Source organism: Musca vetustissima, unplaced genomic scaffold (assembly GCF_032173495.1).
Source record: "Musca vetustissima isolate MV318-11 ecotype Yass unplaced genomic scaffold, APGP_CSIRO_Mvet_v1 utg7802, whole genome shotgun sequence".
NCBI lineage: Eukaryota > Metazoa > Arthropoda > Insecta > Diptera > Muscidae > Musca > Musca vetustissima.
Window position 1 is genome coordinate 60,843 of NW_026877668.1, and position 14,769 is coordinate 75,611.

General features: G+C 33.5%; 1 protein-coding gene across 2 annotated transcripts in view; it reads left to right on the forward strand.

The window, feature by feature from the left end:
• The first annotated feature begins 226 nt into the window (after nucleotides 1–226).
• Nucleotides 227–14,769, forward strand: part of LOC133322337 (mitochondrial carrier protein Rim2) — a 51,222-nt gene continuing 36,679 nt past the window's right edge. For both annotated transcript variants that reach the window (XM_061531331.1, XM_061531332.1), the window contains exon 1: nucleotides 227–281. In XM_061531331.1, coding sequence (XP_061387315.1) covers nucleotides 235–281 — 47 coding nt within the window. In that variant the 5' untranslated portion in view covers nucleotides 227–234. The remainder of the gene's footprint in view (nucleotides 282–14,769) is intronic.

Here is a 14,769-nt window from a genome sequence, read left to right on the forward strand (position 1 = left end):
TAGTTGAAAACATAATAAAAATATTACGCATACCATCACCGTCCGCCGCTAAAAGTGCAAAACACACACACACGTAACGCGAACGCATTCATTTTTGACAATTCGTTGTATTTATATAGATTGCGCGTCGAAAAAAAGAAGTTATTAAACCCAGACAATAATAACTTGAGGAATTTTCATTTTGTGCTGGAATTTTTGAATATAAATAATTGATAATAACAAAAATCGTTGAGAATGTCCCAAGGACAAAAGGATACCATCATACATTTGGTAGCTGGCGGGTAAGTTGGAATAATAAAATAATTTAAATATTCTTAAGGAGTAATTTTAATCCAATTTGATTTTTTTAGAAATGAAGTAGGACAGTGGTGTGTAACAAAAAAATAAATCTAGGATATACTACTGAAAATTTTTACTTGTAGTTTCAGAATTCCACAGGCCTTCGAAGGATAAAAGCAGAATAGTGAAATATTTTTAATGTTATAGTTTTCGATTACAGCCTCGCCTTTGGCAAAAAAGGGTCTGTTTTCGGATATTTTGATGTGAAGCTTTTATAAATTAAATTTATTTATATTTGTCGATTCGATTTCGAAAACACATTATATTATTTATAGATACCGTCGATAGGCAAGAGATTAGCTATAGTGATTATTATTTCTCAGTAACACAGTCCAGATATATAATCAATCAATTGCACAAATGTTATCATACGTAGACGGATTTGTGCAATCTACAAGCAAGGACAAATTTCATTGAATGAATCAGAATAATTGGAGTAATGTGATTACATATTTATTTCAATTTAAATGGATTGTGAAAATAATATCAATGATATAATAAGTTTGTAATTTAGTGTAATTCCTAACACATGTAGACTTTTGTAGCCAAATGGAACAAAAAAAATTATGACTTTCCTGTAGTCGGCATATGGGTGAAAAATAAGCACATTTTTGCTAATTTTGGCTCAATTTTAAAAAAATGTTAAATTAGTATTCTAAAAGCCGATTCATTTATAAAAAATTGGTACACTTACCCTATAGGTAAATATTTTCACACAATCCCTATAAAAAGTACTGATTCATATTACTATTATTATAGTAATATATAATAATAGTAATATGAATCGGGACTTTTTTACTATTATTATATCTACTAGTTTTACAAGGAATGCCAACTTCTGATTGGCTGGTTATGCTGATTTTGAAGTATTGCCATCTAATTTTGACATATTTACTAAATTTGCGTTCCCATACTTTTCAAATTATTTTCTACTCACAGAGTGTTTTTGAAGCGATTCCCTTTTTTATTTTATTTTTATTTATTTCAAATTCCTACAAGTCGATTACGAACGAAACGATGTAATTCAAGGTCCTACGTATTAGTGACTCAGGAACGGTAACTATATTTGTTGACAATCAAACGACCCTAAGAGCAATTAAGTCATGGACTACCCCTTCTGTATATTCGTAATTTTGGTAGACTTTGTGGGGTTCCAAGTCACAGCGTCATAAAGGGAAAACCAAGTAGTAGGCGACGAACTTGTGATAAGTCTTACAATGGTCGATAATCTCTAAGCGTAAATCTAAAACATTGATTTCTATGAGTAGAGAAGAGCTAAAGATGCTGTAGAAGTTTATACACTTCTCCACACTATGGTACAGGGTATTATGTCTTTGTGCATATGTTTGCAACAGGCAAAAGGAATCGAAATAGACACATGGTTCCTTTTGAGAATATACATAGAATTACTTTCTGAGTCGATATATGCAAGTCCGCCCGTCTGTCCCGCTGCCCATGTAGTTTTGTGAGCAAAGTACAGGTCGCAATTATGATCCGATTTGAATGAAGGTTGATACAGGTCACTTACTTGGCCCAAGGACGAACCCTATTGAAATTGGAGAAAATCGTTTCAGATTTAGATATAGCTCCCATATATAGTTTCGTCCGATTTTATGTCAATGATGCACTAAACTCCCAATATTTGTTCGATTGAGACAATATTTTGCACAGAGTAATGAATTAGGTCCAGTCTGATGTCTGCACAGTTTTGTTAAAATCGATTCACATTTAGATACAACTCCCATATATAATTTCGTCCGATTTTATGTGAATGGTGCGCCAAACTCCCAATATTTGGCCGATTGAGACAAAATTTTGCTCAGAGTATTGAATTAGGTCCAGACTGATGTCTGCACAGTTTTGTTAAAATCGGTTCAGATTTAGATATAACTCCCATATATATAGTTTTGTCCGATTTTATGTGAATGATGCACCAAAATCCCAATATTTTTCTGATTGAGACAAAAATTTTGTTGGAATCGGTTCAAATTTAGATATAGCTCAAACATATAGTATCCTCCGATTTTATGTAAATGGTGCACCATACTATCGACGTTTGTTCGATTGAGACAAAATTGAGATATTTTGTAAATATTATTCTTGTATAGAAAATTCCAATTGGATTCGGATATATAATGAAGTTGCGATGGGGGTTTACTATTCAAAGGGAATTAAAATAAGCAAAAACTTTTGTGTTCCAGTTTTTTTACTTTCGAAAATGTTCAGTATCATTATGCGGTTTGGTTTTTTATTAAAAAATAAATTCAAATTCGTAAAATTCGATGCTATTTTGGTATGTTCTTACACATTTTTCCAACAGTATTTACCGAATTCGATTGTATTGGACACCATGATGGATGGAATCAATTTTATAGCAGCAATTTTACCGTGCATTACCCCTTACTTACTTATTACCCCGTCCTCCACAATTTTCCAATAAATGCAATGAGTATTCACAAATACCTAAACTTCCTGCCGCAATAATGTAGTTTAAATAGTCCATTCCAAATTACATAACATTTTGTAATTTCAATGATAATTCAGGAAATTTCTGCTGTCGACCGTTGTGTAATTTAAACAATTGTATGTGTTTTGTATAAACAACATTTCGTTTCGAGATATTTTGATATTTGTTTTTATATTTTTTCTTTACCTGAATTAGTTGCACTTTATTGAGACATTCTCTTATCTACATATTTATTTTTGTATTTCTTCTATGGTGGGTAAATATTTATATTAAGGGATTAAGATAAAAAGACATAGAAAATCCCAGGGGATTGAAATATTAACCTTAAATAACAAATAAGGCAATGGGGTAAATAAATATAAAATAAAATTTATCTAAGATAAGGCAATTGTTGTTTTTTGATTTGATTAATTTTTATTTGGTTTATTTTTTTAAAGATTTTCCTCTAAAAAGTAAAGTAAGCTATGATGGGAAATATTTAATGAAAAAGTTGGACGTTTTCAATATTGATGGGTCAACTAGAATGTTAATTTTTGATATATAAGGGACAATTTTAATCGATACTCTTTTTTTAGTCCCAATTGTGATGTATTGGATTTTTCTTTATTCGCAATATGTCGAAGCGTTCAAAGGCATTTCAGCTTTGTTCCCTGTAGACGAATGTTGTTACTGAGCATAATTTTAAAAAAGCTATAAACTGCGAATTCGTATCAGTAAAAATAAAAACAATTTCAAATACATTCAATATCGAATTCTTAAACCAACGAGATTGGTCTTTTCCGAGCATCTTTTCTGTGGGAATTTTAAATTTGTCCCAGTCCCAATTTGCTTACGACAGAGATCTATACTTACGTTTGTGAAATATACGAACTATTCACGTCATCATTAACATAATCTATCACCACCGTAATACCCCATGCGTTCTTCACGTGCGTTTTTCTTGCCATTATTGTTTTTGTTCTTTAGAGCATTCCGTCTGATAATAATCAACCTTTGTAGAATGAAAAAAACAAACAAAATAAAACGTCAACAAACGAAAACAAAACGAATGATCGAACAAGAAATAGAAAAACACTCATGAGATATAATACAAAACCAAAAAAAAAACAATAATTTCAAAAATAGAAAAAATCGATGCGAAACCTAATCATTTTTTCTGAGTTTTTGGCAATGAACTTTAGACAAATTCTTCTGGCTAATACCTGAAAGCGTTCTACATGCTACAAATGTTTTTGTAATACATCTTCGCAATACAAATGTTCATTCGATAACGAGATATTATTGTAATCTCTTTCTTCTTCATGTTTATATGTATGTATGTCAATATATACAAAACGTAAATTGTTGTGCATTGGGATCTGACTGGCTGAATGAACCTTTTGATAAATACTAGATATTTCTCTCGATGGAGATTGTAATTTCCAGAAACAAATAGAAGCGATTTGAAATTGTACGTTTTGTAATATTTGCTGCGTAATCGTTGCGTTACATGTTTGTCTTTTTGGAAATTTGTTCAGAGAGGTGTGGCAATTTCTTATGAATAAATTATAATAAATCAATCCATAGGGAGTAAAATGTAGTTTTTAAAAGAAACCTTGAGTTTGTAACATCCAAAGCTAATCTAATTGATCAAATCTAAAAGAAAAAGAAAATCCTTAGATATGGGTTGAAAAGAAGTATGAAAACAATTTTCTAAATTTTTAAGAACTCATAAGTATTGACACATATCTAAATACTGCAATGATGGCAGGTGCCTCCTTCAATTCTGCATGCGGTTGACAAAAGTGAAGAATGATTCTTCCCTTCTCATAGATAGTGACAGTACTACCTATGCCTTGGACTGTCGACAATTTTTACCAAAACAACACATTCATGGAGTATTTTTTTTATCGGTTCAGAAAATATATAGCTCCCATAAATGTCGGAAATATCATCAAATTTTAGAATAAGTTTAGATTTTTTCGCATTGGTCACCTTTGGCACGAATTATGCCCTTCAAACGGCCAATGAATGTTGCTGACCGAATGTTGCTCTGCGATATTTTGAGCCATTCCTGGCGAAACGCTTGCTTGAGGTGATCGAACTTTGCTTTCCAAAATACTACAGACACAATAGTCCAACGGATTGGAGATCTGAAATGTTGGTGGCCAATGTGCGACAATCGGCTGTTATGGCGGCCCACACCATCACCATGGCGCCGGCCAACCGAAGTTGCACATTTTCAGCTGACCTCTTTGGCAAGAAAACACGATCTCTCTTTTTTTTTTTTTTGTTTACCAACTGCTGGACAACGAATGTTTTCTTATCGGAGAAAACCAAATTCGGCAGTTCACTTTAGCTCTTTTGAGTCTATTTTCTTTCTGTTGAACAAGATAGAGCTTTGGCATACATTAAAACTGCCTAGTTTTTTAACCGAATTAGCTGTAATTCGGTATTTTGAGTTTTCATTGGGTATTGAAATAAATTCATACTAAAAATGTTTATTATTGGTCAACTGATAACCCCTATATAACGGTACTTTCCAAATTTCGGTATTTTGCAAGGTACAGGCATGGTTTTCAACCGAATTATGTGTAATTTTGTACTTTGGGTTCTCACTGGGTAACACATTTTCCTACGAAAAACATATTAATATAGGTCCACTTTTTAGAAGACTCCTCACAATACCAAACTTCGGTAATTTGGTAGTTTTAAGCAGGTTTCAGACTCGCAATTCCTAAGATATAGCTTTGCACATAGAATTGTTACTTCTACTAGGAGGTTTGGTATTGTAAATAGGATATATCGGTTCATGCTTTACTATATACCTCTTCATATAACGTTACCACCGAATATTCGTTATTTTGGGAATATTAGTAAAGACTCAGCTCTAAAAATATCAATATTAGCCCACTCTTTGGGGTGATATTATTTGGATTTTTAGTGTTTTTTGGGTCGTTTTTAAGTAAATTAACTCTAATTTAATATTTGTAAAATGAATAAAATTTAGGCGGTCTTTATTGTAGATTTACATATTGTAGAGAATGCTGCAGTAATGTCCATCATATATAAGTGCTCCCCTCTTATACACCTTGCAAAGCACATGGAACTTACTTTAGAAACATCCAATTTAAAATTTCCCAAAGCAATTCCCATTGACTTAGTCCACATTTCTAACTAAATTTCAAATCGGACTAAAAAAAACAATTCATTTGTTTATTTTATTCAATCACAAACAATTTTATATAATTCGCAATAGGCATACATATATTTTGTTGATTTGTTGTTGTTCCCATAAAAAATAAAAATAACAACAGCAAAAAATTGTTTGGTATTTTTTTATTTGTTTTCCCACCACATTATTGTTTATCATTGTCTGCTGTTTTGACGCCGACGCCAAGTGCATAGCCTATAAACAAAATTAAACATCACCAAAAAATAAAAAAACAAAAATACAAAAACAACAGCCAATAACCACTCAAAATAAATAAGAACAAATAAAAAATTAAATATTCGAATTAAAAATAACTTTAGAATGTCGTGGCATACAAAAAAATAAAATTAAATAAAAAATAACGACAAATAATGCAAAACCGTAATGCATATAGAAGCCATTAACAGTAGTCACTGAATAAAATTGAATACGAACGATTGATTTTATAACTTAATATGAAATTAATATTTAATAAACTTAGCTATTACGAATTATTTTCAGATTCACTTTACCATTTCCTTCATTTGCTGCTCCGCCATCCTGCCTCTAGTTGGTTATGTCTAATTCCAGGAATGTTGTTATTAATAAATAATACACCTACCAGACTTGTGTTAACGTTAAGTGGAAATTTTTTACGTTAATTGAATTGATTGGCTTGGCTAATGGTTTCGTTTGGGGATTATATAAAAAAATAGTAATAACAATAATTCCACTAATTGGATGGAAGAAGGATTCTTGTCGTACTCATCGTTTACAGAAATCCTTTATCACACACACACATCCACTCACATTTAGGACATACATTGTCTTGTTACTTATGTCATAATAGATACATTTGATAATTTCAACATTTATTATAGCCTTTATGTGTATTTTTTTATATAATGAATATTATATATTTTATAGTTATTACGGTCAGGGTTGCCAAAGCAACACATATTGTCACCAATATGAATTAACACAACTGTATCATCCTGAACTTAGTTAATCCAAAACCAGTAAGGAAAGCTCAAAAGTCGGACGGTTCCGACTATATGATACCCTTCACAACTTTGGATGCATACAAGACGTGCGAATATATACACTATCGTGTAGCTAGAACATACGTATAATCTTCAGATTAAAAAATCATGTAGATAGAACAGACATATAATCTTTAGATTAAAAAATCCATACACAACCCATGAAATCTATGAAAAATTTTATGTCAATCGGATTTGTCAATGATTGCCACTTTGTCAGCACCTACCTTGGTTTGTCTGTCGTATGGCTTACGCTGTCTCCGGCTACGAACCTTGGAGTTTGCCTTTCCAGAGGAGGTTGATGCCTTCTCTATACTAGGCTTTTTCTCCGCCGTTTGTTGCCCAGCCGACACAAGATGTGTTGTAGTCAGACTTTTAGTCGGTCGACATGCTCTACCCTTCCTTCGTTAATGCTACACCGTGGGATCACCGTGGTGTCCAGCTCATCATCAGTTAAAGTAAGATTCAGTAGCAGTTCCTCCGGAAGCGTATCCCCACATTGCTCTTACCGTATCAGTCTGTCTAACTGGTCGAAGATTTCTTTACTTTACTCCTCTAGACTATCGCGGATAGCATTTAGAGTCCCGTGTAGGTCGTCCCATCCCAGAACTACAGTCCTGTCAGGCAGAGACTGCTTTTCATCATTTATTCTTTTTGTTCCGTTTACCCATCGTAGTTATTTAATTTAAGGGCACTACCCCGATCCATTTTGGTCCACGGGGGATCCAAAGATCCCCAAAATTTCCATGAAGTGCGGAGAAAAATTGACCTAAATGACCTAGGTCAGTTTCACACTCTGTACATCATGGAGACCCCAAACCCATACGCTACCTGGGAAGACGCGTCTGGTAGGAGATTGGCAGCTTCTGCAGTACAGTATATCGAACAGACGTAGGCTCATCGGTGCATAATTTACAAAACTTCACGGATATCAAACTGGAATTAAGTCAGTACGCTGTGCAAAATTTTGTATCAATCGGACAAACATTGACATGTAAATGGTGCACTAATTTACATGAAATCGGAGGAAACTATATATGGGAGCTATATCTAAATTTAAACCGATTCCAACAAAACTTCGCTTACATTAATCTGGACCTAATTCAGTAACCTGTGCAAAACTTTGTCTCAATCGGACCAATATTGGAAGTATGGTATTCTGTGCTTATTCTCAATTCCTTTTGCGTGTTACAAACATATGCACAAAGACATAATGCCCTGTGATAGAGGGTATAACTATGGATTCCCTATACACTGACGTCCTATAGCTGTCCACAGATCACCTACCTATCGATCAAATTGCAAAAGACCTATAAGGCTTATTTGTCTGCGGCCATCAATACCTATGTGTAACATGTCCCGTTCTTACCTTAGTCTCGTCATACGTTTGACAAAAATAGTTTTCAATCAAAGCTATGAGTACAGCCGACCAAATATCTCTGACTGGAGCCAAAACATATTTGATGCGCTTCTTATAACCTTATCGAACATGTGAAGAGCGAATGACAAATGATGGTCGACTATATAAAAAATCAATTCACCGTAACTATTATCCATCCTCATTTCCGAATAGTCACAAATTGAGGATGGTCAAGCTTCTAAACAATAATTCTTGGGATTTTCCGAGCCTCAGATGCTAAAATTTTGCTTGTTGGCCTAGCCACCGAGGTTGACATAGACTGCATTAGTAAAGTTAACTTTTCAAATGAAAGTCCGGAAGATTTTTAAAGACCCGAGCAGTCACTTCTTCCATTTCCAAACTACACTGATATCACATATCTTACGTCTTGAAAATCTAAATGCTTTTAGTCAGCACAAACATGCTACATACAAACTTATGTATGTAGCGTCTGTCTGTAGCATCGATCAAAGATATTTTCCGATATATTGTCTATTATATCCCTCTAAATGGTAACCCTATTTTCCTGTTGACAAAAACAGATAAAATGTATACGAGTATTTGTTTGTTGTTTTACACATATATGTGAATAGTTTATTTATTTATTTGGTTTGGGCGTACTCACTGGCAGTACATTGCATGTCATTTTCATTTTTATCTCGTAATGCCAAAGAACATTTTTGCCCTTGAAACACTGCCAAGTAGCAAAAAAAAAATCAGCTCATTTGCCATTTAAGTTGTAATGAGGAAAGAAATTAATCTATTGTCGACGACAACATCAGTACCTACCACCAACCATTATTTTTACATCCGATATGTAAGGAAATGTGTGTGTCTGTCTGTGCGTTGAAGGTGGGTGCAAGGATATCTTATCGTTATTGTTAATAATAAATTTATAGATATTAAATAATGTGGTGTAATAAGCACTCTGAGACCGTTGGGACCATTGTGATCATCCATGATAGATATGGAGAGATTAGTAGGGGAGAAAGGGGGGATAGAAAAGATAAGAAGCTAACCAGAAGTATTAGGAGGTAGATGGGAAATAGTTTCGATGGCTATAGAAATTTGACAGAAAACATATTACGTGCGAAGGTTGCACTTTCCCAACCACTTTAGGTTTCTAATGATGCTGTAGATTAAAGAAGGTTCCATAGTTGAAAAGAAGCTTAGAAACCGTGAAAAGTGAGCACCAATTAGTCTGTGCCGTCTGTAGGCCAGGACTGGACAGCGACACAGAAGATGCTCAACGCAGAGTCTGCAGTAATCAATTGCAACAAGAACCCAGTTACTAGTAAAGGGCCTGATATTGCAATGACCAGTAATGACTCATGTCATTACTCTAATTTCAGTTTTGCTCAGATTCAACAGTGAATTTGTTCTCTTGGTTGGCAGAGTCGGCCAAATAGATCTTGACACATTGTATCTAGATTCGTTGTGCCAGAGTTCATTGGCTCGTTCGTCGAAGAACGCCTCAACGTTCCGAAAAAAGATGACACGTGGTTTGATTGAGTCATCGATTGCTAGATCTATAGATTGAGATCTTCGTCTAGTTAATTCATCTCCCTTTTCATTACCCATGATGTCGCGGTGTTTCCAAAACTTCTCCACACTCGAAGATGACCTCAGACTTGATATTACAGGATTTGATGGCTTTAAGAGCCGCTGGAATATCCACAAAGATAGTCACATTTGTATAAACAATCCGATCCATTACTTCATAAATTGTAACGTGGTTTTCTAGCCGGCTGAGGTTAACCCAGTCGTGTCCAAGGTCTCCATATGGACCTTATTGATTAAAAATACTAATGTCTCCCTTTCTGGGGTTAAAATCTGATGTTTATTGATTTTAATACTAGTGTGTTTATATATATAAATATGCGATACAAATAATTGTTTTCAGGTGACTTAATAACCCAAATGAAGGTAACATTGATTCCTTCCAATTGTATCCAAATTGTTGAGAATCGGTTAAGATATTGGTGTAGCTCCCGTATACAAGATGATGCGCCTGAAACCCGACTTTTTCCCAATTGAAGCGAAATTTTTCATTGGGTATCGAATAGAGTCTACAATGACTTTTCATGAGATACAGGCTTGAGATGAGAATAATCCGGATTTTGTTAAAATCGTCATAAATATTGAAATATTTGGACAAAAGCTTTTGCCAGATTTTAAAATTTGTAGGAACTGTCCATATATAATTTCATCAGATTCCATGTTAATATGTAGCAAAATAGTGTGCCACCTTTTTTGCCAACTTTTCAAAAGATTTGTGCCCCTTTTTTCAAAAATGCCACTTTTCGAAAAATGTCTGTATGCCTGGGTGTCAGTACGATGATCGGTAACGACGATTTAACGGTGATCGGGAACGATGTTAGTAGTTGCTTACTGACTAAGTTCTCATACAATCTACTATATCTAACTACGAACAGTAAGCCGAAGCCTTTGTGTGGAACAGTAGACCCAAGTCCCTGTGTGGAACAGTAGACCGAAGCCTCTGTGTGGATGTATTTATGTAGCCGCCAAAAAGAATTGTGAATGATCTAAGTGCAATGAACATCCACAACACAAAATAGCAAGCCTATGCAATGGCAAGCCGCCCTCAGTAGATGAAAGTGAAATACTTCTGTTTGCGGAGTCACAACGTGAATGAGAATTATATGATAGAGTAGCTGACGCGAGCAAATGCCTATGCACTCGTCCCTAGTACTTATGGGGTTGCTATGATAGGTGACGTTTTGTATGTATGTGGCTTTAGGCACGTTATAAAATCTCGTAAATAAATCGAATTCCGTAAAAAAATATGCCAATATCATCATTAACCTCCATGCTTCCCAGTACCTTTGTAATACTGAGACTTGAGCCTTTATTTATTTATTTATTTTTACCTTCACACGGTATTTTGTTTATGTCTGTGTCTTTAATATTAAACTTAATGCCATCTGAGGACATAATATTTTGTGGAAATCAGTTGAGATTTCATGCAAATTGATCGATCTTTAAAATGTTAATATTAACTAACAATCAAGTGTTTAGAGTCATTGGCATATTTTGTAAAATTGTTGGCACAAAATTTCAAGATTGTAGTTTCTACATACAAAACTAATTGTTATTAATTATATTTTCAACAATTTTTCCCGTGCATCATCATCATTCATGCTCATCGAGAAAACAAAAACAACAATTAACATAATCTTAAATTGTATCTACCTTTTGTTAATTAAATTGTTTTTTATATATAGAATATAACGCTTTCGAAATATTTACGAATACACGCAGCTGTTGATCTGCATACGATGGCGCGATGAAGGCTTCTTTGTCAAATTGTTTTTGTTTACATTTAGAAGATGAGGAAATGCCATATTTTATTTTTCCCAGTTTGGTTGTTGTTGTTGTCGTTGTTTTGTTAATTTTAACTCATCAGTGATAAATCGCACCAAGAAAAATGTTTGAAAAAAATACAATTTGCGTTTTAGAAAAAAAAAATAACGAAATATTCTTTTTTTTTCTCGTTCAAAGCAATGAAGTGGAGGATGGTTATCGGGGTGCCATTTTCATACAATAATTAAAATAAATTAAAAATTTTTATGTAATTTCAAAATGTACTTTCCAAACAAATTTGTTATAAATTGATGTTTTGTGTCAGAAATGTATGCTTCAAATGTTGTCAATGTATTTTCATTGCTATATGAAGAATGGTGCACCCAATTTTCGATATTTTGAGTATTTCCGATTACAAAATCTGGAAAAAATAGAGCTCCAGTTTCTTACTATATCCTTAACATAACTATCCCACCCGTTTTTAAATACATCTGAAGCATATGAATCTCAGTATACCTATGGGGTGGAGGTTATAACTATTTAACACCCTCCGAACTTAACACCAATTTATTACTTGTTTATTTTTTGTGATCACTTCCATTCGTTGAGATTTTTTTGTATTCTATATAATTAAATATAATACGTTATTCTTATTATTCATTATTTCCTCCACATCTTCTTCGTCTTCTTGATGCACATTGTTATCATTTCTTTTTTTCGTGAGTTTTTTTCTTGGCAATTGTTTGCATATTGGCTTAAATGTTTCATAGTTTTTATATCTGTTGTTGTTTTTGTTATTGTTTTATATAGTCGCTATTGAAGAAGGCAAGCAAATGCGACACGGCGGACAGCGGCTATAAAAAGAAAAGGTTTACAAACTTTTTCTGGCACACTGACTTATTTCAATGCAATCGATTTGACAGACAACAACATTGAAAGAAACAACAACAACGATAACAGCAGAGCAGCAGCCAAACAACCGCAATATTTGCGCCAACCGTTGGCACCATGTTGTTGCTGCAGCCATTGTCATTCCCCTCTCTCGCACTCTCTCTCCCCATCTCTTTGTGGTTGTTGTCTGTCGCTAATAGAAACAAATATAAAAATAAACAAAATATCGTATCACCATCAACAACAACACCACCAGCAGAAATTGTAAATAATACAATGTATAGTATATATGTATGTATGTACATATCTACATATACTCGTATGTATGTAAATAATAAAAACAAACAAAACAAAAAACAATGTCAACAACATATTTATTGTGTGCGTGTTTTGTTTAAATGAGAGCGGCGTAGGCTTATAACTGTCATTTTCTTCATCAATTACCGGCTAAGGAGAATTTTATACTCTTCAAGATGGAATCTAAAACATCTTTCGTTAACCCTTTGTGGCCCAAAGTTGTCCACAGGCAACAAAATGTTTTATAGCTTATATTTCATACACTGTTAGTATATGTATATTATTTGGATTACATATGTTAAGAGCTGATTATGTACCACACACATCAACAGAAAAATATACAAAATTCAAATTTTTGGCCAAGTTATAAGCATTTCAATATATAGATAAGTGCAAAAATGTGTACAGTACCAATTAGCGTATACAGTACAAATTATTTAAATCGTATCCTCCAAATGTAACCTCCAATTTATTGTTAAGCCTTGTAAAAAAGAACCTAACGAATAATTAAAAGTGATTTTTCGTCGATATTTCATTTGCTTTACTTGATATTGGACTTTTATTTTTCAGAAAGAAGGTACTGTATCTCCCGAATGCAAGAATGTAGCGACGTCAAATTTTGTGCATATCCTATTTAGGATAGATACTTAAAATCTGTGCACAGAAAATACTTCTATAGTCACGGAAAAAAATTCGGGGCTCAAATAGTTAAATATGTTTATACGATCAATGGTCCTAATGAATAACAAAATTTAGATCTATTTTTATGATAGGTCTATAAGAACCGAAGATTGGCAACTATTTAAAAACATTGAAAATCAGGATGCATAGGATGTAATGATCCGACCTTTTGATACTATATGTAACTAGTAGCTTGTACACCAAAAATTTTAGCTATCTGAACTGGATACAAATAAGCTATACAGTATGGGACAAAACATTTGCAACTAACATAAGTAATACATGTTTTGGTTCGTAAAATTAGAATCTTTTTGGCATTTAAACTGGTTTCGCAATTTCCAGTTTTTTGAATATGTCAGTAATAACTTAATAAACTTTTAGTTGCAAAAATATTTTATTTAAATTACTAATTGTATTAATAAGCCACAATTTCGATAAAGATGGCACCAGATAAGTTCGGTAAAGAGTTGCGAAGACGTGGTGTTCACGATTTCAATCAAGGAATTTCTCAAAAAGAACTGTCAATTAAATGCAATGTGCACAAATCATCAGTTTCTCGAATTTTATCACGTTTTAAAAAAACTAAGTCTGTGGAGGTTATCAGCATAGGCGGTCGGTCTCGAAAAACTGACAAAAGAACCGATGCATTACTTGTAAGAGCGAATAAAAAATGTACTTTTAAATCGTCTCCAGCATTGGTAAAAGAATTTAATATTCCAGTAAGCGCGATAACTGTTTAGCGACGTCTTATTGACGCCAATTTGTTAGCTTATCGACCAACTAAGAAGCATCTAATATCAAAGTGTAATCAATTGAAACAAATACAATTTGGTCAAGAACATATTAGCTGGACAGTGAACCAATGGAAAAAGAAGAATCGGTTTACACATTGGTATGCTATTCCACAGGATACTATTATTCATTTAAAACTACTATTATTCATTTCAAAAAATTTAATTTTGTATGTTGATTTAATTCGAACCTACACTAATTCAAGAATGTCCCTATAAATTTTCAAGTAAAAATCTCAACAATTTTTGAAGATATAGCCGATTTATTAGCATCAAATGGAAGCAAGAGGGCTTCTCAAACTTAAAACGCGTTTTTCACCAAACAGCGTTTTTGCGAATGGCGGGCACGAAAACTCAAAAACTAA